Genomic DNA, 25,765 nt, shown 5'->3' on the forward strand with positions numbered 1-25,765 from the left:
CAGACATTAAAATAAATTTCGGATATGTACCTAGGCGCTGTAGGGTTGATGGTGGGGTGAAAGAAAGAGTACAAATCCAAGTGCAGGGATGATTCAGGAGGAAGAGAGAGAGTAGGGGAAGTGAGAGCTTAGTTGGGGAAGGGCTTTTTGAGGAGATGGGATTATAACAAAGCTTTGAAGGTGAGGAGAGTTATCGCCTCTCCAATATGAAGGGGGAGGGCGTTGCAGGTCAGAGGCAGGATATGGGTGAAGGTCAGTGGATAGACGAGATCGAGGTACAGTGAATGAGTAAATTGGAGTTAGAGGAGCCAAGTGAGTACTCTGGGTTATAGAAAGAAATCAGTGAGGTGAGATAGGAGGGGGCATGGTGATTGAGTGCTTTCAAGCTAATGGTTAGGAGTTTCTGTTTGATGCAGAGGTGGATGGGCAACCACTGGAGGTTTTTGGAGAAGTGGGGAGATGTGGAGTTAACTTTTTCTTAGGAAAATGATCTGCGCCAGGTGCAGGGTGAAGTATGGACTGGCATGGGGACAGACAGGAGGTAGGGAAGTTAATGAGGAGGTTGATGCAGTAATTGAGGTGGGACATGGTAAGTGCTTGGATCAGCATGGTACCAATTGCAATGGAGAGGAAAGGGCAGATTTTAGCGATGTCACGTTGTAGAATTGACAGTAGTTGATGATGGATTGAATATGTGGATTGAATGAGAGCGATAGGTTAGGGATAAGGCCAAGGTTTCCGACCTTGACCTGGAATAACGTGCTTAAGATCTACGAAGGCCTAGTAGTAGTAGTAGTGATAATCCTATTTAAGCACCTACTGTGTGTGAAGAACTGTATTAGAACCATGGGAAAGAATACGGAGGTGGGAATTAGACATGACCCCTGTCCCTCAAGGGGCTCACCATCTACGAAGAAAAGATGGGGAGAGAAGATCCGGTGACAGACACATAAAGAGAGAGAAAACTACAAATGCTGAAACACCACAGGAGGCAAAACCCAAAAAAGCAGGGGGCATCGGGGCAGGAAGAGCAGAATTTCAGGTTCCCTGTGGCTCCAGGTCCAACAGTCACAACTGCAGCCACAGTAACCACAGCCACAGGTAAAGATATGGACTCTATATGGTCCTATCACCATCATCATCATTGCCATTTATTGAGCACCTGCTGTAGAGAGTCCTGTACTAGGTGCTTGGGAGGATGCATTCAGATCAGGAACCAGTTCCTGCCCTCAAAGTGCTTGTAAACTACAAGTGGAGAAGAGGACACATAGATAGCATACATATAATGGGAATAATATGGAAAATGAATATAACCGGGAACAAAAGCCCCCAAAAAATAGAGAATAATGGCACTGAACTGACTGATGTTTCACTCCGCTGCCCGGATCATTTTTCTAAAGAAAAAAATGTTCAGTCCACAGTTCCCCACTCCTCAAGAACCTCCAGCGGTTGCCCATCCACCTCCGCATCAAACGGGAACTCCTTACCATCAGTTTTAAAGCACTCAATCAACCCTCCCCCCTCCTACCCTACCTTGTTGATCTACTACAGCCCAACCCACACACTTGACTCCTCCCAATACCAATCTGCTCCCTGTACCTCGATCTCATCCATCCATCTCACTGCCAACCCCTCACCTACGTCCTCCCTCTGGCCTGGAACTCCCTCCACCTCCATATCCCACAGACCACCACTCTCCCCACCTTCAAAGCCTTAGTACAATAACATCTCCTCCAAGAGGCCTTCCCCAACTAAGCCCTCAGTTCCCTACTCCCTCTCCCTTGTGTGTTGCCTTTGTGCTTGGATCAGTTTGCCTTAAGCACTTGATTTTCACGCAGTCGTATTTACTGAGCGCTTACTGTGTGTAGACTGTGCCAAGCACTTGGAAGAGTACCATGTAACAGAAACGATAGACACATTCCCTGCCCACAAAGAGCTTACAGCCTAGTGGGGAAGACAGACAATATATTATGGCTATGTCCATGAGTGCTGTGGTGTTGAGGGTGGGGTGAACGAAGGGTGCAAATCCAAATTCAAGGGTGATGCTGAAGGGTGTGGGAGAAGAGGAAATGAGGGCTTAACTGGGGAAGGCCTCTTGAAGATGTGCTTTTAATAAGGCTTTGAAAGTGGGGAGAGTGATCATCTGTCAGATATGAAGTGGGAGTTACAGGCCAGAGGCAGGACTTGGGCAAGGGGTTGGTGGCGAGATAGGTGAGATCGAGGTAACAGTGAGTAGGTCGGCATTGGTGGAGTCAAGTGTGCAGGTCGGGTTGTAGTAGGAAATCAGCAAGGTAAGGGAGGAAGGGGCAAGGTAATTGACCGCCTTAAAGCTGATAGTACGGAGTTTCCGTTTGATGCAGAGATGGATGGGCAACCCTGGAGGCTCTCGAGTGGGGAGATGTGGACTGAATGTTTTTTGTAGAAAAATGATCCGGGCAGCAGAGTGAAGTATGGACCGAAGTGGGGAGAGACAGGAGGCAGGAAGGTCAGCAAGAAGGCCAGCAAGAAGGCTGAAGCAGAAATCAAGGCAGGATCAATTAATCAATCAATGGTATTTATTGATTGCTTACTATGTGCAGAGAGCATGCTACATTCTAAGCGCTTGGGAGAGTACAACATGATTAGCAGATGTGTTTCCAGCTCATAACGGGTTTACAGTCTAGAGAGGCTAGGATAAATGCTTGGATTAACGTGGAAGCAGTTTGGAGGGAGAGGAAAGGGCAGATTTAAGTGATGTTGTGAAAGTTGAACCAACAGGATTTTGGTGACAGATTGAATTTGTGGGTTCAATGAGAGAGTTGATAACACCAAGGTTATGGCCTTGAAACCCCACCTTCTGCCCCAAGATACATCTATCGTTACACTCTCCCATTTCTATCAACCTGTAATTGACTTAATGTCTGCCCCTTTAGATTGTAAGCTCCTTAACAATAGTAACAACAACTTTGGAATTTTTTAAGCGCTCACTGTGTCAAGTACTGTTCTAAGTGCTGGGGAAGACACAAATGGATCAGGTCAGGCACAGTCCCTGTCCTACAAGGGGCTCACATTTTATTCATTCAATAGTATTTATTGAGCGCTTACTATGTGCAGAGCACTATATGTATTTTATGTAGGAGGGAGAGCGGGTATTGAATCCCCATTCTGCAGTTGAGGAAACTGAGGCACAGAGAAGTTAAGTGACTTTCCCAAGGTGACACAGCAGGCAAGTGGCAGAGCTGGGATGAGAACTCTGGTCCTCTGACTCTTTCCACTAGGTCACATCCTTGTGGGGAGGGATCGTGCCACCTAACCCTATTGTACTCTCCCAACCACTTAGAACAGTGGTCTGCACATGCTAAGTGCTCAATAAATACAACTGATCTATTTTTTTCCTAGAGACAGGCTGAATGTGCAAGGCAAAAGGCAGAGGAGTCAAAGAGGGCACCATGGTCTCCTAAGCTCGGGAGAACGGATACCCAAGAAGGCAACAATCACCCAGTTCCTCCGAGTGCTTCTTTTGTCACTGTCAGAGAAGAAATCCAGGGCTGGGTGAACCCTCAGTTTGACAGAGTCAAGGCATTAGGAGTAGGGAGAGGGCTTCTGCGGAAATGGAATAATAATTATGATACCTGTTAAGCACTTACTATGTATCAAGCACTGTTCTAAGCACTGGGTAGATACAAGTTGATCAGGTTGGGGACAGTCCCTGTCCCACACGGGGCTCCCATGCTTAATCCCCATTTTACAGATGAGGTAACGGGCACTGAGAAGTGACTTACCCAAGGTCACATAGCAGGCATGTGGCCGAGCTGGGATTAGAACCCAGGTCCTTCTGACTCTCAGGCCTGTGCTCTATCGCTTGTCAACCGCTGGTCTCCAGTTTGGGCTGATATCCATTGGAACACAAGAAATTAAACCGTAGAAGTGAAAAGGTACAGACCCCACAGGAGTGATTCCGTGCCCCCCCATTTCTTGCTCCATTTCAGGACATCAGAAATGCCTTCTGTACTTCAGTTGGATACATCAGCATTTGCTTCAGTTCCGAGGAAAATGACAGTCACCAGTGTGGCTGTGTGGTGCCAGGGTGGTACGTGCTCCCCACAATTAAGGAGGTGGAGACTCTTGGGTGGCTGTTAGAATGGGGAAGAGGGGAAAGAGAGTTGGGTGACAACCCTGTGAGGTGATCCTCTGTGGGGAAAAGGGCACATCAGAATTGCAGTAGAGAGACACACCAAAAATTAAAACTTTGGTTTTGAAATTTTATTGGATCATCTCGACACAAAATCATCACAGCAGCTTGTGGTATGTTTCTCGCTCGCTCTCTCTCTCACTCTATTTTTCCCCCATACGGGAATGTGGATAGCAAATAAATTCTTTAATATAACACATCGTACAATTTCAAAATTCTAGAATCACCTCACAGGATTCTCTACATGCTAAAGTGACAGTTTTCATTCATGAAAAAGAAAATTTGATATTCCATCCATTAAGGAACACTATCCTTGAAGACAGTTTTAATATGTTTGGTGTCGAATACACCGACTGTGGCAACCAAATCATCCCCAGGGCACCCGAGGGTGAGCAGATGCCACACCACGCCTCTGGCAGCCCAGTGCTCGGCTCCCGGGGATGGCCCTCCGAGGGACGGCCGACCAACGCCCCCCGAGATGACAAAGCAGAACAAATGGGGACTCCGGCATTTCCTGTTGATGCCCAGCACACAGGCTGCTTGTTGAAAATGGAGAAACCAATGTTGCCACAGCTGTGGGGCGTGCAGACCACCCAAATTCAACCATCCCTTTTTCCTCCTTGAATGTTTCAGAAAATGCCAACTGAACAAACAACCCCCATATCTATTTAAAAGCCAAAACCGTTTCAGGACACTCTGGTCGTCTGAGACTCCATCCCAAAAATAAGGTGACAACATGTTAACACTCTCTGGCAAGCAATGAAATCAAGCCCTTTTCCTGTCCACGACTCTTTTGGAATATTTCCCACCACTTCAGCCACTTATCTGGTTGGTTCACGTCCTCCTACCAGGCCAATCAAGCCGGGACTAGGTGGTTCCCCATCACCCCAACCCGCCCCGTGGCCAAATTTCAAGATCCAGCTTCTCAAAGGTCAGCACTGAGGGAAAGATACTTCTCAACGATAAGAATTTCATTTGTTCATGCTGTTTGGGGGCCAAAAGATCATTTAAAGCAAGGAGGGGATTTGTGGTTGTTATATGGGGCCGGGCAAGAGCATGTGATCCAGCCTTTGCTCCTCCCTGCCCACAAATGTTTTTCAAGGGACAGTGTGTGTCTCTGTCTCGCCCCCCCGCCCCGCCTCCAGATTTCCTGCTTCTTTGCTACATTCTACCTTGCTAGGAATGTGAGATTTCAGTGGGGTTTACAAAGCACATCAGCAGAGGTCACTTAGAGAGTTCACGGAGAGGGGAAAAAAGGCTGAGCAATAACCCTTTTCAGCCCAGGTGTGGGCACTCATCCCGGACATAGCACAAACAAAAAGCTGCTGCTTTCAGGACCAAGTTGCCCCCACCATTCTCTATCGCTCCACCCTTGGCTCCAAAATGTGACCAAGTGCACAGGGACCAAAGGAACTGTAACTGGCTTGTGACCAGATCTTGTCTCCCCCGGTCGCCCTCGCACCAAATCACAGCGTGGGGGCAGGGGGATGTGTGTGTGTGTGTGTGTGTGTCGCTGAATAAACTAACTCCCATTGGTCTGAATAAACTTCAGGATGTTTCTGGGCTGGAAAGGATCTTTGCCAGAGTTGGTCAGAGGTTCCAAGTAAAAACAAAACACAGAAACAAACCCCCTCCTGCCCCCCTGCAAGAAAGATTGCTGACGCCCAGCCTCGGGGTGCCTAAACTGTGGATGGCGGTGGAGGTAACTTAAAAGCACGAGCCCAGTAGAGTATATGCGCACAAGGGAGAAACCTAACACTTAAATCTGTCTTTAAACATTTTTCTTTTAGTGCATCTTTGTAGTTGCAGTTTTGAAACGCATTTCATTCAACACTTCACCAAAGTCTCTTTCATCTCATCCAACAAGTTGCTCAGGAGGGTGGAATCACTGCATTTCCCATCAACTGACACAGAATTCTCTCCCTGAAAAGAAAAAAGAAAAGTTTTCACTCTCAACTTCCGGGTTGGCCAGCTTTTCCCCGAGTTGCCTGGGCAGACCTAGGGGCCAAGGGGCAGAGATTTGGGCCAAGAGCACTCTGTCTATTGTCTTCCTGAAGAAACAGAGACGGGATCTTTGTGGCTACTGAAGATATGGTGCCCCTCTGCCCACTTCCCCCAGCCCGGCCCCCAACCTACTGAGGGATGCACTTAGTCCTAGGGTTCCTGGGGCTCTCACCTTCTTTACCAGTAGGCAGACATGATGTCCTTGGATAGAACGACTGTACATTGAGGCGCACGAATCAACTCGTTCCACGACTACAACACAAAAACCACACAAGCAATGTCAGTTTTTCCACAACATTTCCCAAATGGGGCTTGAAGAGCAGTTCTGAGCTCTACTGCTCCAGGGCCACTCATTCATTCATTCATGCAATAGTATTTACTGAGCGCTTACTATGTGCAGAGCACTGTACTAAGCGCTTGGAATGGACAATTAGGCAAACAGAGACAATTCCGGCCCACTGACGGGTTTACAGTTTAATTGGGGGAGACAGACAAAAACAATAGCAATAAATAGAATCAAGGGGCTGTACATCTCATTAACAAAATAAATAGGGTAAAATAAAAATATATACAAATGAGTGGACGAGCACAGTGCTGAGGGGAGGGGAAGGGAGAAGGGGAGGAGCAGAGGGAAAGGCAGGGGAAAAGGGGACTTGGCTGAGGGGAGGTGAAGGGGGGAGTAGAGAGGGAGCAGAGGGGAAAGGGGAAGCTCAGTCTGGGAAGGCCTCTTGGAGGAGGTGAGCACTCAGTAGGGCTTTGAAGAGGGGAAGAGAGTTAGTTTGGCGGAGGTGAGGGGGGAGGGCATTCCAGGACAGCGGGAGGACGTGGGCCAGGGGTTGACGGCGGGATAGGCGAGAACGGGGGATTGTGAGGAGGTGAGCGGCAGAGGAGCGGAGCGTGAGGGGTGGGCAGTAGAGAAGGGAGGAGAGGTAGGAGGGGGCAAGGTGATGGAGAGCCTTGAAGCCTAGAGTGAGAAGTTTCTGTTTCGTGCGGAGGTTGATAGGCAACCACTGGAGGTTTTTAAGAAGGGGAGTGGCATGCCCAGAGCGTTTCTGCAGGAAGACAAGCCGGGCAGCGGAATGAAGAATAGACTGGAGTGGGGAGAGACAGGAGGAAGGGAGATCAGAGAGAAGGCTGACACAATAATCCAGCCAGGATATTATGAGAGCCTATACCAGTAAGATAGCTGTTTGGATGGACAGGAAAGGGCGGATCTTGGCGATATTATAAAGGTGAGACTGGCAGGTCTTGGTGACGGATTGGATGTGTGGGGTCAACGAGAGAGCCGAGTCAAAGATGATACCAAGGTTGCGGGACTGAGAGACGGGAAGGATTGTCGTACCATCCGCGGTGACAGGGAAGTCAGGAAGAGGACAGGGTTTGGGAGGGAAGATGAGGAACTCAGTTTTGGCCATGTTGAGTTTTAGGTGGTGGGCAGACATCCATGTAGAGACATCTTGGAGGCAGGAGGAGATACGAACCTGAAGGGAGGGGGAGAGGAGAGGGGCGGAGATGTAGATCTGTGTGTCATCTGCATAGAGATGATAGTTGAAGCCATAGGAGCGAATGAGTTCACCAAGGGAGTGAGTGTAAATGGAGAACAGAAGAGGGCTAAGAACTGACCCTTGAGGAACTCCTACAGTTAGAGGAAGGGAGGGGGAGGAGGAGTCTGCGAAGGAGACCGAGAATGAACGGCCAGAAAGATTAGAGGAGAACCAGGAGAGGACGGAGTCCGTGAAGCCAAGGTGAGATAAGGTGTGGAGGAGAAGGGGATGGTCTACAGTGTCAAAGGCAGCTGAGAGGTCGAGGAGGATTAGGATAGAGTAAGAGTCATTGGATTTGGCAAGAAGGAGGTCATGGGTGACCTTTGAGAGAGCAGTCTTGGTAGAGCTTCTCTTGGAGAAGCAGCGTGGCTCAGTGGAAAGAGCATGGGCTTTGGAGTCAGGGCTCATGAGTTCGAATCCCAGCTCTGCCACTTGTCGGCTGTGTGACTGTGGGCAAGTCACTTAACTTCTCTGTGCCTCAGTTCCCTCATCTGTAAAATGGGGATTAAGACTGTGAGCCCCACGTGGGACAACCTGATTCCCCTATGTCTACCCCAGCGCTTAGAACAGTGCTCAGCACATAGTAAGCGCTTAACAAATACCAACATAACATAAGAGTGGAGGGGACAGAAGCCAGATTGGAGGGGGTCCGGGAGAGAATTGGAGTTAAGGAATTCTAGGCAGCGAGTGTAGATGACTTGTTCTAGGAGCTTGGAAAGGAAGGGTAGGAGGGAGATAGGGCGATAACTGGAAGGGGAAGTGGGGTTGAGAGAGGGTTTTTTTAGGATGGGGGAGACATGGGCATGTTTGAAGGCAGAGGGGAAGAAGCCATTGGAGAGCAAGCGGTTAAAGATAGAAGTTAAGGAGGGGAGGAGGGAAGGGGCAATGGTTTTTATAAGGTGAGCGGGAATGGTGTCCGAAGCACAGGTGGAGGGGGTGGCACTCCATGGCGGCTGGAATCAACTGTTTTCCCGCTCACCCACCAAGGCCCCTAAACCAACCTCGGCCACGTGGGGTCCAAGGAGCTACGGGAGCAAGGAAAGGGGGTACTACCCGATGGCCGGGGTGGCCTCTCTTCTCCTGCCTGACACTGAAAGAATGAAGCAGAGGGCGGGCAGACACGCCCCTTTTTGGACCAAAATTTATCAAGTGCCCATCTGGTTCAGTGCACCATACTGGAAAGGGAAGAGTCAGGGGGAGCTGGATGGTTCGGGCTCAGTCTTCGAGGGTGGGGAGAGAGAGAGCCCGACGGGGTAGGATGGTCCGTGCTGGGTCACTGCGGGGGAGATCCAGGGATGGAGAGGGGACAGTCAGGGAAGCCTTCCCTGACTGATTTCAACTCCCCATCCTATTCCCCCTCCTTACTGCAACACCTGCACACTTTAAAAAAAAAAAAAAAAGTATTTCTTAAGCACCTCCTATGTGCCAAATGCTGGTCTAAGCACTGAGGTAGACACAAATTGATGTGGTCGGACAGAGTCTCTGTCTCACATGGGGCTCACAGTCTGAGTAGAAGGAAGAGCAGGCATTGAATCCTCATTTGACAGCTTAGGAACGGAGGCCCAGAGAAGCGAAGTGACTCGCCCAAGGTCCCACAGCAGGCAAGTGGCTCCCCAGCCCTGTGCTCTTTCCACTAGATCATGCTGTTTCTCCCTTGAGCCCATACTCCCTAAGCCCTGAGGTAATAATGATGATATTTGTTAAGCACATACTATGTGCCAAGCACTGCTCCAAGCACTGGGGAAGAGATAAGGAAGTCAGATTGTCCCAAGTGGGACTCACAGTCTTAATCCCCATTTTCCAGATGAGGTAACTGAGGCCCAGAGAAGTGAAGTGACTTGCCCGAGGTCACAGAGCAGACAAGTGGCAGAGCCAGGATTAAAACCCATGACCTTCTGACTCCCAGGCCCGTGCTCTATCCAGTATGCCATGCTGCTTCTCGCCCCACCCCAATCCCCACAGCACTTATTCCAGTACTATCTTTATGCTCTTGCCCTCGCCTCCACCTGTGATTTCTTTTAATGTCTGCGTACCCTGTTCCCCTCCCCTGGGCTCAATCACAAGCTCCTTGAAGAAAGGGACTGCACCTACTGACTCTCCTGTGCGTTCCCGAGGACTCAGTTCAGTTCTCTGCCCACAGAAAGTGCTCGGTGAAAAACGTTGATTGACTGATTGCTCTGCACAGAACAGGGTCTCGCTTGGATGGGCCCCAGCAAGGGGAGGAGGGCGGCGCTGGATTACCGTTCGTTCTTCGCCTAAAGTTTGATTCACCCAGTGATTTGGGAATTTTGAAAACGGCCTACCCACCACCCCCGCCTTCAGACAGAAACAGTCCCTTACCTGAAAAGTGGTGATGAAAACAAATCTTCGCCAAGAGATGTTGGAAAGAAATGCTAATTCCATCCACTTTGATCGAATTCATGTTCAGCTCCCCGGATTCCAGCAACTTGGCAAAAGCATCACTGTCCAAAAACAAGTGATGGGAGGGGGCAACAACCCAGAGATTGCGATGAAGGTTTTGGACAATTCTATGGCGACTATCCAACTGCCCCCCACCCTCCGCAACCCCATTGAAGATCCCAGAAGGCAGCAGGAAATACAGGCACCCAAGGCCCGGGTATGCCAGACCCAAACCAACGAGCGGCCGTGACCGCAAACCCACAGGGGGGACGGCACGGGGAACCAGCCTCCACCTGACAACGGCTGGCCGCAAACAAGTCTCGTCCTACCCAGAGGCAGGGAACTTTCTCTCAGTCAAAGCTGGTTTTGACGAGCTTCTGCTTAAAGACCTCAAAACTCCATTTTAGCCATCTTCCCAACGTGACAACAGCTTGCTGCAAGCAGAGGGGCCATCTCCCTAAAGAGCCAGAGCCACCCCCACCCCCCCGCCCCCACCTCTCCATTCCCCCAATCCCCAGCCCAAGGGCAGCAGAGGCCCGGCTTCCGCGAGGCGCTCTAGGAGACGGAGCTGTGAACCGAGTTAGGTGAGGGCCTGCCCTTGTTTAGCGCTTACCTGTAGCAAGGCGTGGTGATCAGGTATGAAGTGCAACTGAAGTGCAGTTTGAAATCTAGTTTCTCGTGGGTCGAACCTTCCTCATTCTGCAACAGGTCAAAGAAAAGGGGAAGTGAATAGAAACGGGAGCTTGGGCAGCAGGAGATGCCTAGAGGCCCCAGTCTCTAGCCCAAGTGCCCAGGCAAGGCTGCAGTCCACCAGGGTCCGGTTTCAGGGATTGGGCGCGCCTGGCCAGGACCCCCAGGGGATGAGGGGAGCGGGCAGTCCAACCAGAATGACTGTGAGGGATCTGGGCTGCTGGGTCCATCTGCTCCAATGGAAGTCCGTTCCAAACATTTCCTCCTGACTCTGAGTCTCCTGGAAACACTCCAGGAGGAGACAGGGCCCTATTCGACTCTAACGGGCCGGACTGGGAAACGGGGAGACCACATTACCAACTAACTGCCCCCGGCTACCTTCCCTGAGGGCAGCGTGGCCAGGGACCCTAGGAGCTCCTCGCCCAGTGAGCGACTCCCAGTGGGGAAACCACTAGGGCCAAGTCATCCGGCACAGACTGATGAGGCCCCAACAGAATTAGTGTGTAGAAGGTGATTGTGTGTGTGCGTGTATATGTGGTGGTGGTAGTGGGTGGGGGGGGAGGGGGGGGTGCGCACTGGGGAGTTGCGGGTGAGCACCATGATGAGGGAAGCCCCCGAGCGGTGCCACCCTCTAGTTAAGTCAACCTCCCTGGACAAGATTCAGGTCTGAAGCTGAAAACAGATCCTTCCATGCCGCACTTACTTTGACTATAAAAGATAGAGTTCCTTTGAGCTTCTGCGCCATAACGATGCTCTGAACAGTAAACACAAACTGGGCTTCATTCGATATTCCTATACGGGAAGAAAGGGGAATGGAGGAGAAAGAAAGGGGAGCTGTGAAGTCTCCCATAACAGGACAATGGGAGATGAGGACAGTGAAGGAACTCCGACTGGGAATCTTCTCGAGTCGGAGATGTCAACTAAGCAAGGGGGCCTCGTGACCACCAGACTTGCTGGCCTAGGATGGTGCTAGATTGGAAGCTCTTTGTGGACAGGGAACCTGTCTACCCTCTCTGTTCTACTGTACTCTCCCAAGTGCTGAGTACAGTGCTCTGCACACAATAAGCTCTCGACATACTTCCATACTCCTCTGCCCGGATTATCTTTCTACAGAAACATTTAGGGCATGTCACCCTCTTCCTCAAAAATCTCCAGTGGTTGCCTATCAACCTCCGTATCATACAAAACTCCTTACTATTGGCTTCAAAGCCTTCCATCATCTTGCCCCTTACCTCACCTCCCTTTTCTCCTTCTACAGCCCACCCCGCACACGCCGCTCCTCTGATGCTAACCTTCTCACTGTGTCTCCATCTCGACTGTCTCGCCATCGAACCCTGGCCCACGTCCTACCTCTGGCCAAATCCTCCAAACAATCATTTCCCCCCTCCACGAGGCCTTCCCCACTTTTCCTCAGCTCCTCCTCCCTTCCGTGTCACCTCAACTCGCTCCCTTTGCTCTTCCCCCAACTTCCTGCCCCACAGCACTTATGTATATATGCATATATCTATAATTTTATTTATTTACATTGATGCCTGTTTACTTGTTTTGATGTCTCTCTCCCCGCCGCTAGACTGTAAGCCTGCTGTGGGTAGGGACTGTCTCTCTCTACTGCTGTATTGTACTTCTCAAGCATTTAGTACAGTGCTCTGCACACAGTAAGCACTCAATAAACACAAGTGAATGAATGAACAAATGCCACTGATTGACTGGTGCTGGAACGGACCAAGAGCCCGACCAATAGCTCCAAGGCCAAGACAGAGCCAAGCGCACAAGGAGATACTAGGGAGGGCCTGCTGACTGCTGATCCCGGCCCTAGGAGGGAGGAGGGGACCACCGTCAGGTGGGTCAGTCTCCCGGAGTTCTACGCTTCCACAGTCTATGGGAGTCATGCAGAGATCTGCTTGGGCCCACCTGAAGGCAGGGATTGGTTTCCCCAGCCCTTTGTCACCAATCTACCCTAGCGGGGGCCTCACCCCCACCCCACCTTGGCCCAAACCATCTTTGCTTCTTTCTCACTTCATCCGGACACGCCAATCAAGGGACCGAGGTTAAATGACAGTCATGGAGTTGAGGCTAAGTGGTTGTGGCCCAGCAAATCAGAGTCAAGCAAGCACTTGGGAAAAGGCTCAGGAGAAATGATCACTATCAGGATAATTGTTGGTAAATGCAATCCTCAGATCTCAGTTCTTTAGGCCAATGTTCAGGGCTTACTTGCTCTGCTTTATTCGTCTCTCAAACTGCACTAGGTCAATCTCGTACCATAATTAGAGAAGCAGTGTGGCTCAGTGGAAAGAGCCTGGGCTTCGGAGTCAGAGGTCATGGGTTCGACTCCCAGATCTGCCACTTGTCAGCTGTGTGACTGTGGGCAAGTCACTTAACTTCTCTGTGCCTCAGTTACCTCATCTGTAAAATGGGGATTAAGTGTGAGCCTCACGTGGGACAACCTGATTACCCTGTATCTACCCCAGCGCTTAGAACAGTGCTCTGCACATAGTAAGCGCTTAACAAATACCAACATTATTATTAATTATTATCACTGTATATGTTAGCGCTTACTACATGTACTAAGCGCCGGGGTGGATATAAGATCATCACGTCAGACACAGTCCGGACCCAGGCAGGGCTCAAGGTCTAAGAGGAGAGGGGAGGTTTTAAATCCCCAGTTTCCAGAGGAGGAAACCGAGGCCCAGAGAAGTGAAACAACTCGTCTGAAGTTCCCCGGCAGGCAAGTGGCAGAGCCGGGATGAGAACCCAGGTTCTCTGACTCCCAGGCCCGGGTTCTTTCCACTAGGCTGCCACACTGCTTACGCTCAGTTATGGAAAGCTGAATTTTCACTGGAAGGCATGCACAGTCTAGAGGATCAATAAGCACATGGTCATCCTTGGTAGGTGGTGAAGCGCTGCTTCTGATTCTCCCCCTGAGCACTTACTGAGCACTTGCACAGGGCACCGCATACAAGCCATTGCGGAGCGCAAAAAACCAACAAGAGGCATCGTCCCTGCACTCAAGAAGCTTATGGTTGAGACCTCTCAGGGGAGCTGGGGGTGGCGGGCGGACTGAGGGATGACCGAAACCGTCTGTTCTGTCTACATAATGAGAAGCAGCATGGCTTAGTGAGATGCAGCAAGGCGTAGTGGATAGAGCACAGGCCTGGGAGTTGAAAGGTCATGGGTTCTAATCCCGGATCCGCCACTGTCTGCTGTGTGACCTTGGGCAAGTCACTTCACTTCTCTGTGCCTCAGTTACCTCACCTGCAAAATGGGGATTGAGACAGTGAGCCCCATATGGGACAGGAACCGTGTCCAACCCGATTTGCTTGCAACCACATCAGTGCTTAGTACAGTGCCTGGCACGTAGTAAGCGCTTAACAAACAGCATAATTATCATTGTATTGCACCCAAAGGCTCACCTCTTGGCAGCCCAATTTTCTGTTATTAAGGTCTTTATTACGCAAACAACACTTGAGTAAATACAAGATAACCTTCAGATAACCTGAATGGCACTTTTTTTTTCCCCGGGAAGTTCACAGCGACCTCAGTCCTGAACTTTTCGGATATCAGGATAATGAGAAGAGGGGACAGGGGTTTAGAGGCAGGGGACCCAGAGTCAGGAGACTCAGGAGCCTCAAGTTCTAGTTCCCGCTCTGCCCCCGGTCCCCTGGGCGATCATGGGCATCTCTAGGTCAGTTTCCTCATCTGTAAAATGGGGGCAAAAATACTTATACTTCCTCCCTCTTAGACCGCGAGCCCCCTGAAGAACTGGGACTGTGTCTAAGCTGATTAGCCAAAATTTAGCCCAGCACCTAGTGCCATGCCTAGGCTAAGCTCTTAATAAATACCAGGCTGCAGCAGGGTGGTTATAGACCAAGCGGCTGAAAAAAAAAAAAACTTTGAAAAGGTCAGTGGGCCTAAGTGGCACCCCGGTGTATCGCATGGAACACTGTGAGGTCAAGAGCAGGAAGACCATTTGGTGACCTGAGGTGATGGGGACATGGCTGCAATTCATTGTGGAACCGGGCTGAGCTGGCCCAGGGCAGGCCTGGGCGAGGATGGCCCACACCCGCCTCCCCGAACGACCAGGTTGAGTGGACAGCAAAGAGAAGCAGCATAGCCTAGTGGATAGAGCACAGGCCTGGGAGGCAGAGGACCTGGGTTCTAACCCCCCTTTTACCACTTGTCTGCTGTGTGACCTTGGCCAAGTCACTTCACTTGTGAGCCTCAGCTACCTCATCTGTAAAATGAGGATTAAGACTATGAGCCCCATGTGGGAGAAGGATCATGTCTAACCTGACTTGTACCTACCCCAGCACTTAGTACAGCACTTGACATATAGTAAGCACTTAAATACCATTTTTAAAAAAAGGACGTGTCCACTCTCTAACACAGAGCCTCAACAAGGGCTGGGTTTGGCTTTGGCTCGAGCAGAATTTCCCACCAGGGAAGCTGAACCCAGCTTCGAGGAGACTTACCCGGAGGCAGTTGGAAGGGTACAGGGATTCCGTCGTGCACTGACGCTCCTTCAGGACGCATCATCTTAGTGTTGAGGGAATCCAGCACATTTAATTCCATGCTTTTCAGGAAGCTGCTGCTCTTGTTTTCAAAAATCACAGAGACCGTGACCTGGCTGTCCTTCTGGAGGTTGCCTTGAATGTCATACATCTGCAGCAGCAGAGTCAAAGGGTACATTACCGGGCTGTTTTCGGCCCAAGTCCAGAAAGAGGTTCAGGGGCCAGAGCGTTGATCTCAGCGGGGAAATGCCAGGCTCCCAGCCTCACCGAAGAGGCCGGGGCAGAGTGCTAGAACCTAGGCCGACTTTAGTGTGAATACCAATGTACAACAGGCAGAGTGGGGGACACAAATGACTCACCATTTTGATATAAGAATTTTCAGCGAGAAGGCAGTAACTAGACATTGGCTGGAAAAACAAATACATAAACAAAAAAACAAATTAGGATACACAGGCAGAGAAGGTTCAAGGGAAGGGCTTTAGTCACCAAGCATACTGAGACTTACTTACAAGCCCTCCAAATCCTTTATCACAGTGGGAGGGAGATACCCACCTCAGCAGTGCTAGGCCTAGTGCTAATGGTCAAGGTATTTAAGGAGTGCCTATTGGGCACAAGGCATGGTCTGGGAAAGCACAGCAGAAGTACGAGACACGTCCCCTGCCCACAAGGAGCTTATGCTCTACTGGGGGAGTCAGACATAAGATTGCTGACCCAACAGGATAATCACAATAAGAATGGTAATAATGACATCGGTTGTGGTATTTAAGAGCTCATTATGTGCCAAGCACTGTACTAAACCCTAGGGCAGATAACCAGATAATCAGGTCGGATACAGCCCCTGTCCCAAGTGAGACTCACCAACTAAGGGGGAGGGAGAACAGGTATCAAATCCCCATTTTCCAGATGAGGAAACCGAGGCTCGGGGAAGTGAACTGACTTGTCCAAGGTCACACAGCAGGCAAGTGGCCCCCTCTAGACTGTGAGCTCTTTGTGGGCAGGGAACGCGTCTCCCACTCACCAGCTTGAACACACACTTGATCTCATCATCTCTACCCACTGCACAAGCTCTACCCTCACGAACTCTGAAAACCCTCTATCTGATCACAACCTCACTTGCCTCTTCTCCCACACACCTCCTCCCCATATAGCTAGCTGTACTATTCCCCCACAGAGACCTCCGATTTTTTGACCCCATCCGATTTTCTCAAGTCATCATGCCCCGCTTAGCCTCCATGCCCAAACTACCTTCCCTTGATAAATTGACGCTCTCAACACCACCCTCTCTACTCAACTCACTTGCTCCCCTATCCCTTCATCGATCTCGTATCAATGACTCCCAGCCCCGGATCACCTGCACGGTCCATCTCCTTCACTCTTGTGCACGAGCCACAGAGAGCTGCTGGCGCAAGTCTAAATATCAGGCTGACTTCGGCCACTTCACGTTTAAACTTCGGCCACTTCAAGTTTATCCTTGTGTGCTTTAACTCTGCCCTCTCCTCTGCCGGGCAAAGTGATTTCTTCACACTTATTGACACCCACGCCCATCACCCTCACCAGTTGTTCCAGACATTTTACTCCCTCCTCAGGCCCCCTGTTCTCCCACCTTCCCCATCCCTTGCCCCCAAGTGACCTGGCCACCTAACTTTATACCCCTTCTCAGGCCCTCCCCGATCCTGCCTCCTCTTCAACTCTTCCATCTTTCCTGGCAGTATCTATATAGGAGATCTCCTGCCTCTTCTCAAAATCCACCCCCTCCACCTGCATAACCGACCCCATTCCTTCGCACCTATCAAAACACTTGCCTCCTTCCTTTTTCCCTCCATAACAGCCATCTTCGACTATTCGCTCTCCATTGGCTTCTTCCCCACTGTTTTCAAACATGTCCATGTCTCCCTATCCTAAAAAAACCCTCCCCTGACCCAACGGCTCCAGTTATCGCCCCATCGCTCTCCTACCATTCCTCTTCAAACTCCTTGAGTGAGTTGTCTACATCCACTGTCTCAAATTCCTTTTGACCAATTCTCTCCTTGACCCCCTCCAATCTGGATTCCGTCCCCTTCACTCTACAGAAACTGCCCGCTCAAAAGTCACCAATGATCTCCTTCTTGCCAAATCCAATGGCCTCTACTCCATCCTAATCTTCCTCGACCTCTCGGCTGCCTTCAACACTGCCGACCAACTCCTTCTCCTGGAAACATTATCCAACCTCGACTTCACTGACTCCGTCCTCTCCTGGTTCTCCTTTTATTTCTCTGGCCTCTCATTCTCAGTCTCCTTTGCGGCCCCTAGTCTGCCTCCCGGCCCCTAAATGCGGGTGTCCCTCAAGGTTCAGTTCTCGGTCCCCTTCTATTCTCCACCTATGATTAGACTGTAAGCCCATCAAAGGGCAGGGACTGTCTCTGTTACCAATTTGTACATTCCAAGCGCTTAGTACAGTGCTCTGCACATAGTAAGCGCTCAATAAATACTATTGAATGAATGAATGAACCTACACCCACTCCCTTGGAGAACTCATTTGCTCCCATGGCTTCAACTTATCACCTCTATGCAGATGATACTCAAATCATCATATCCAGCCCTGATCTCTCTCTCCCTCTCTGCAGTCTCACATTTCTTCCTGCCTTCAAGACAACTCCACTTGGATGTCCTTCTGTCACCTCAAGTTTAACACGTCCAAAACAGAACTCCTTATCTTCCTACCCAAACCCTGTCCTCCCCCTCACTTTCCCATAACTGTAGGTGGCACCACTATCCTTCCGGTCTCACAAGCCCTTAACCTTGGCATTATCCCTGACTCCTCTCTTTCATTCCACCCACATATTCAATCCATCACTAAATCCTATCAGTTCGACCTTCACAACAGCGCTAAAATCTGCCCTTTCCTCTCCAACCAAATTGCTACCACGCTAATACAATCACTCATCCTGTCCAGCCTGGATTTCTACATCAGTCTTTTAGACTGTGAGCCCGTTGTTGGGTAGGGATTGTCTCTGTTGTCGAATTGTACATTCCAAGTGCTTAGTACAGTGCTCTGCACACAGTAAGCGCTCAATAAATATGATTGAATGAATGAATGAATGAATCAGCCTTCTTGCTAACCTCCCAGCCTTCTGCCTCTCCCCACTCCAGTCCATACTTCACTCTGCTGCCCGGATCATTTTTCTACAAAAATGTTCAGAATGTGTTCCCCAACTCCTCAAGAAGCTCCAGTGGTTGCCCATCCACCTCAGTATCAAACAAAAACTCCTCAACATTGGCTTTAAAGCACTCAATCGCCTTGCCCCGTCCTACCTCACCTTGCTACTCTCCTACTTCAACCCAGCCCGCACACTTCGCTCCTCTAATGCTGTCTTTTTCGCTGTGCCTCCACCTTATTTACATCGCCGTAAACCTCTTGCCTACATCCTACCCCTGGCCTGGAACGCCCTCCCACTACAAATCCTACAGACAAGTGTTCCCCCTCTTCAAAGCCTTATTGAAGGCACATCTCCAAGAGGCCTTCCCTGAATAAGCCCCTCTTTCCTCTTCTCCCACTCCCTTCTGTGTTACCCTGACTTGCTCCCTTTGTTCATCCCCGCTCCCAGCCTCACAGCACTTATGTGCATAACTGTAACTGATGTATATCAATGTCTATCTCCACCACCCCCCCACGACTGCCTCTAGACTGTAAGCTCGTTGTGGGCAAGGAATGTCGTTTACTGTGGTAGTGTACTCTCCCAAGTGCTTAGTACAGTACTCTGCACACAGTAAGTGCTCAGTAATAATAATAATAATAATGTTGGTATTTGTTAAGCGCTTACTATGTGCCGAGCACTGTTCTAAGCGCTGGGGTAGACACAGGGGAATCAGTTTGTCCCACGTGGGGCTCACAGTCTTAATCTCCATTTTACAGATGAGGTAAGTGAGGCACAGAGAAGTTAAGTAACTTGCCCAAAGTCACACAGCTGACAAGTGGCCGAGCCGGGATTCGAACCCATGAACTCTGACTCCAAAGCCCGTGCTCTTTCCACTGAGCCACGCTGCTTCTCTTACCGAATGAATGAACTTGGTTCTATTGTGCTTTCCCAAATTCTAAGTACAGTGCTCTGCACACAAGTAAGTGCTCAATAAATACCACGGATTAAAAGTGGGATAAGAACTGAGGTCCTCTGACTCCCAGGGTGGGCTCTTTGCTCTAGGGCGCGCTGCTTTTCATAACAATAATACCGATAATGATGATTACTGATAGAGAATCTAGCAATCACTGATGGATAGAGAAGCAGCGTGGCTCAGTGGAAAGGGCTCAGGCTTGGGAATCAGAAGTCATGGGTTCTAATCCCGGCTCGGCCACTTGTCAGCTGTGTGACTTTGGGCAAGTCACTTAACTTCTCTGTGCCTCACTTACCTCATCTGTAAAATGGGGATTAAGACTGTGAGCCCCACGTGGGACAACATGATAACCTTGTATCTCCCCCAGCACTTAGAACAGTGCTTGGCACATAGTAAGCGAATTACAAATATCATCATTATTATTATTACCTTGTATCTACCCCAGCGCTTAGCACAGTGCTTGGCACATGGTAAGCGCTTAAATACCATCATTATAATACACAATGGATTCAGGAGAACAAATGATGGACTAAATTGATCAGATGCACAGAGACAAGCACTGAGGAACATTTAAATCCTGGGGTGGCTGATAGGCTGATATGACTTGGGATGTCGGGGTTTCAGGTTGGAGAGACAGAAAGCTCGAGGGAGGGGACGGAGGCGGGAGACTCGAGAGTATGGGGCAGTTAGAGAAGGTATACTTGGGAGGAACCAACAGAGCAAGCTGTGGGGAGTAGCCTGTGGAGAGCTGCTAAATAAGATGGTGGAAAGCCTCAAAGCTAATGGGGAGGAGTTTCTGTTTGGCGCAGAGAGAAATGGGAAGCCACCTGAGGGGTCTGGAAGAGAAGGGAGGTGTGTGATGAGCGACGCTTCCAAGAGGATGATCCCCGGGGCAGTGTGTTAAGTAGAGGACAGAGTCTAGAGGCAGGGAGCCCAGTGGAGGCTGATGCGTCAGGTAGGCCTCAAATGAAACAACAGCAAGTCCCTTGTCGTATTCTCAAGAGCCAAAGAATGCACCAAAATGGCCTACGCTTGTTTTTCAAGTGCTAAAACTAAGGAGGCAGCCTGGCCTAATGGAAAAAGCATAGGGCTGGCAGTCAGAGGGCACCTGAATTCTAACCTCTGTTCCTGCCACTATCCTCTTGTGTGACTAGGGGCTGGTTGCTTCACTGCTCTGAGCCTCAGTTTCCTCCTCTGTAAAGCGGGGATCAGAAACACTACGAGCCCTGCCGGGGACAAGGACTGCCTCCAATCTGATGATCTTACATCCACCTCGGGGCTTAGCACAGAGTAAGCGCTTAAGAAACACCTTCTTATGATTAACTTACCTGATCCAATAGCCACAGAAATATACACCAACAATAAAAGACGATCAATTTAAACAATGGAAACTTAACATGCCCACATTAACAAAAAGTCAAACCGTCCTACCAGCTGCCCCTGCCAAACTAAGAGTTTCCTTACACATCCGGCAAAATCTCGTGATGGTTGGCTTTGAGGTTTTTTCCGTCGATGGCTCTCTCGAGCCAGGTCTCCCTGGATGGCACCGTTGCTTCTCCCCCACCCACCTCCTAACCGAACCTGGCTGTCCGCTGCGGAGCCCCGTCCCGCAACCCACCGGATCCCAGCTCTCCTCAGAGCCCACCCCATCCCATCGCTTCCCCGCTGGCCCCGAGCAGCCCGTCCGTCCGCCCTCCCGCCCCCTCTCAGCCGAGGTGGCTCTGCTCCCGACTGCTCTCCTCACGGCCACATGGAGGTCTGACGGTATCATCTGGGCTGGCCGGTCTCCCCGGCGATTGGGTCTTCAACCTCTAACGCCTCCTACCTGGCACTCAGTACGATGCTGTGTTGCCGGCAGCTGACCAGTAAATCCTACTGACTGACGGATTCCAGGACATACCATGTTGCCAGCCGCATCCCGCAACCCACCCCTCAGCCCGCTGACTGGGGCAGAAGCCAGAAGAAATACACCTCACCGGAAGGGGCTCGTCGTCAAAGTTGCCGTTCAATACAGAGTCCACTGGCTCCTCTTCCTCTTCACCATGAGGCTTCTTTTTCTTGGATTTCTTTTTGTCTTTTGACTTCTCCTCCTTTTCCTTCTTGTGCTTCTTCTTCCGATGTTTGGAGGACTTCTAGAATACAAAATCAGAGTCACCAAGCAACACCCCCGAGATGGTTTGGGCAACTGGCAGGCTGAGCTCCAATTCTAGCCCGGTTTGGGTGGCCCGGACAGGACCCCTACAGCTTCTCTCCCTTTTTCCAATGGAGCCAGCGTGCACACGCTCACCAATCTGCCCCCAGGTCTGGGTGGCCCTAAGCCGCTAGGGTGACGACAGGTGCCTGGAAAAAACATTACCCCTTAAGTGGCTATTGCTCAAGCAGCTGGAAAAGACCACGTGGCAGAAATGCTCTAGTTCTGTGCCTTGGTCCAAAAATGACTTTCTACTGCTAGGGCCGTAATTGCTCGGGACACACCTGCTCTTCTTCATCTTCTCTCTCTTCTTTTTTGGGGTCTTCAGAGTCCTCAGGTTCAGGCCCCAGTGGGCTTCCATCAGCCTCACTCTGCAAAGTGGCGGACAGAGACAAATTGAATCGCTTTGAGGAATCAGGTTCGAAGGGGCCAGGGAGGAAAAGGGACAGCTGGCACTGGCATGGGGTGGAGGGGAAAGAGATGGACACTTACTGGTGCCTGCTCTGTGGAGCCAGAGGGTGGGGCAGTTGAGAGCCAGAAATCCAAGTCCTCGCCCTGTAACAAAGAAGCAGTCAACCTGACTGACGGCACCACAGGGAGGTCTTCGATGCCTAGAACACACTTGGAGTCTTCTTCTGCCTATCCACCCCACCTGTGGGTACCGGGACCCTAAGAAGGGGCCAGAGGCTTCTTGCTCTATGGCCATTCCTGGACAGATAGGGCGCGGGGCCTGAGCGCCCGGCCCTACCCTGGGGAGCAATTCGCCGAGGCGGCACTTTGTCAGAGGTTGGGGGTCAGGTTGGGCAGTGCTCTCTCCCGCACTCCACTCCCAGCTTCCCCCAAACCCTCCCATGCCTATTGGCAGCAAGTTCTTGCTATGAAGCAGGCATGCAGTTCAATGTTGTCATCGTATTGCGCAGTGCACAACATAATGCCCTGATATCATGTGCATCTCACATGGGGAGGGTGGGCATGGCTTGGACATATCTGTGCACAACTACTCAAAGCTTTCCTTTTGTTTAGCTCTTCTGCTCCCCACTCCCCCCCCCCCCCCAACAAAAAAAGGGGGTCAGGGGGTTCTGGGGCTGGTCCCTGACTTGGGAGCGCCACAGATGAATTAACCTTCAGTGATTTCTTTCTAGGGTCGAAAAGCAAGTGGCTTAGCACTAGATCCAGTCCAATGAGCAGAAAGAACTTTTAAGTGTCCACTCTACAGTTGCTCAAAGAAGGTCACGGTAGGAAGAATTACCTTTCTCTCTTTCTCTTTCTTCTTTTCTTTTCCCCTCTCTCTCTCTTTGTGTTTCTTCTCCTTTTTGGGCTTTCTGCTCTTCTTTTCTACTGCAGGAAGCTCTTCTTTCTCTGGGGATTTGGGGGTCTCGGCATTCCTATGTTTCTGTACTGGCAATTTCTCACTGTCAGCTAAGGGTCTTAAAAAGGAAAGAAGAGCAGATGGTGACATGAAAGCACAAGGCACCGTTTCCCTCTGGCTTCGTGGAGAAGACCCAGAATTTGCCAAAGAGTTCTTCCTAAGAAGATTTCTGGATCCACACACAATAATAATAATGACAGCATTTGTTAAGCACTTACTATGTGCCAAACACTGTTCTAAGAGCCTGGGTAGATACAGGGTAAGCAGGTTGTCCCACAAGGGGCTCACAGTCTTAATCCCCATTTTACAGATGAGGTAACCAAGGCACAGAGAGGTTAAGCGACTTGCCCAAAGTCACAGCTGACAAGTGGCGGAGCCGAGATTAGAACCCACAACCTCTGACTCCCAAGCCCGTGCTTTTTCCACTAAGCCACGCTACTCCTGCTAGTCCACACAAAAGGAATCTGTTCCTGGACCTCCTGGGCTTCTTCAACACCGAGAACCTCTCCCCACCCCACCATTTCTAGACCAAGGAATATATGCCTCTCAAAAAGCACTTTTGAGAGAAGGAAGACACGTACGTCTCTTTCATTTGGTGACAAAGTTACACCACCCTTGATGGAAAACTGACTGACTGCAAGGACAGAACAGGTTTTGGGAGAATAAAATGTCTTAGATTGCAAGCAATGTGGTGATTCTGGCTAGAATATCACCTAATTCAGAAAATAATGATGCAGAATAAGGAGGGCCCAACAAATGTTGCTTCAGTTTGCCGGATGGAGTAAAGTTTACCTGTTTTTCAAAATTGACTGCAAGCACCAAGGAGCCCCTCAACAAGGGGAAAGAAAAGGGGACAGAAGCAGCATGGCAATCTAGTAGAAAGAACCTGGGAGTCAGAGAATTTTAATCTTGGCTCTGCCACTGGCCTTCTGGGTGACCTTGGGCAAGTCCCTTCACTTCTCTGGGCCTCACTTTACTTATCTGTTAAAATGGGGATGAAATACCAGTTCCCCCTCTCTCGGACTGTGAGCCAGCCCCACACAGGGCAGGGACTGTGTCCAACCAGATGATCTTGTATCCCACCCCAGCACTTACTACAGTGCTTGGCACGTACTAAGCATCTGCTCTGTACACAGTAAGCGCTCAATAAATCCAACTGAATTCATTTAACTAATCCCACACCAATGACTATCATGATGAGGCCAGGAAGAGGCGATGGTACGAAAGAGAGAAAGAGAAAAGGAGCAAACGTTCACTGATAGCCTAAGAAGCCTCTCGGAAGCAAGGAGCAGATGAAGCAGTTAGGAGCCGAAGGACTAGTTCCTCCTGGCAGTTACATACTGCTGCTTTGCTTGCTGCTTCTGGAGTGCTCTTTACTGAATTTGCTGGTTACTTCTTTCCCAGTGAGTCTGTCCCCCTGCACGCCCACTCCCCTACCCACCCCTTTTAGCCTGGGAGCCCTTTGGGGTTCAGGGACAAACACCCGAGTCGATAACCTTGTGCCTTGTATCCTTGTACTCTACACTTTACGCTCCTTGTGGGCAGGGAATGTGTCTATCGTTATATCGTCCTCTCCCAAGTGCTTAGTACAGTGCTCCGCACACAGTAAATGCTCAATAAATATAACTGACTGACTGATCTTTACCCCACACTCAAGATAGTGCTCGGTCCACTGAAATGTACTAATTACACATGACTGTCAGCTCCTGGAGGGCAGGGATCGTGTCTAGCAAGCCGTACTGCAGCGGACTCTCCTGAATGCTTAGTCCAGCCCTCAGCATACAGTAAGCACTCAACAAATACCACAGACTGATGGATGCTAGCCCGATGGGAGTTTCAAGGCTGCTGGGAACTGGTAAGGTTGCTACTGATCCCACCAGGTTACTTTCTGGAGACAAGTGAAAGGTAGGAAGGTTGGCAAGAATCCAACATGGAACGCTTTCTTCTCTGGGAAGCGGCTCTTCCACACTCGTGTTTATCCACCTGGAGGGCTAGCTACTAGAGGAAGTGAGAGGAAGGGTTGGCTGGTTCACGGCCGGCAGAGGTCTCGCCTTGGGGTCTACTCTTCACCATTCGCTTTAAAGCACTTCATCACCTTGCCCCCTCCTACCTCACCTAACATCTACTCTCCTACTACAACCCAGCCCGCATATCTCGTTTCTCTGCTAACCTTCTCGCTGTACCTCAATCTCATCTATCTCACCACCGACCTGTCGCCCACATCCTACCTCTGGCCTGGAATGCCCTCCCTCCTCACATCAGATAATTGCTCTCCCCGACTTCAAAGCCTTAATGAAGGCGGCACGTCTCCTTCTAGAAGCCTTCCCTAAGCCCTCCTCTCCTATTCTCCCACTCCCTTCTGCGCCGCTCTTATTTGCTCTTTCATTTATCCTCCCTCCCATCCCCACAGCATATATGTATATATCTGTAATTTATCTATTTATATTAATGTCTGTCTCCCCCTCTAGAATGTGAGCTCATTGTGAGCAGGAATGTGTCTGTTGTTATATTGCACTCTCCCAAGGGCTTAGTACAGTGCTTTGAACACAGTAAGCGCTAAATAAATGATTGAATGAATACTCCAAAAGGACTTTTCCGATTAGGTACTTATTTTCTCTTCTCCTTTCTGCATCGCCCTAGCACTTGGCTCTGCACCACAGTCCCAGTGTGCATATACACATTTTATTGATGTCTGCCTTCCCTTCTGGAGCGTGAGCTCCTTGTAGGTAGGGAATGTGTCTACCAACTCTGTTCTATACAGCGTACCCTCTCAATGCTTAGTACAGTACTTGGCACACT

At 50.1% G+C, this 25,765-nt stretch overlaps 1 protein-coding gene across 3 annotated transcripts in view; it reads right to left on the reverse strand.

Moving 5' to 3' along the window:
• Positions 1-4,220: 4,220 nt before the first annotated feature.
• Positions 4,221-25,765, reverse strand: part of AP3D1 (adaptor related protein complex 3 subunit delta 1) — a 101,077-nt gene continuing 79,532 nt past the window's right edge. For 2 of the 3 annotated variants that reach the window (XM_029057339.2, XM_029057337.2), the window contains 11 exons: positions 22,847-23,024; positions 22,090-22,152; positions 21,882-21,968; positions 21,383-21,538; positions 15,677-15,724; positions 15,279-15,468; positions 11,513-11,601; positions 10,733-10,818; positions 10,060-10,181; positions 6,348-6,427; positions 4,221-6,094 (listed from right to left, as the gene is read on the reverse strand). In XM_029057339.2, coding sequence (XP_028913172.1) covers positions 5,999-6,094; positions 6,348-6,427; positions 10,060-10,181; positions 10,733-10,818; positions 11,513-11,601; positions 15,279-15,468; positions 15,677-15,724; positions 21,383-21,538; positions 21,882-21,968; positions 22,090-22,152; positions 22,847-23,024 — 1,195 coding nt within the window. In that variant the 3' untranslated portion in view covers positions 4,221-5,998. The remainder of the gene's footprint in view (positions 6,095-6,347; positions 6,428-10,059; positions 10,182-10,732; positions 10,819-11,512; positions 11,602-15,278; positions 15,469-15,676; positions 15,725-21,382; positions 21,539-21,881; positions 21,969-22,089; positions 22,153-22,846; positions 23,025-25,765) is intronic. The other variant, XM_029057336.2, reaches the window with a different exon arrangement.

Source organism: Ornithorhynchus anatinus, unplaced genomic scaffold (assembly GCF_004115215.2).
Source record: "Ornithorhynchus anatinus isolate Pmale09 unplaced genomic scaffold, mOrnAna1.pri.v4 scaffold_93_arrow_ctg1, whole genome shotgun sequence".
NCBI classification, from domain to species: domain Eukaryota; kingdom Metazoa; phylum Chordata; class Mammalia; order Monotremata; family Ornithorhynchidae; genus Ornithorhynchus; species Ornithorhynchus anatinus.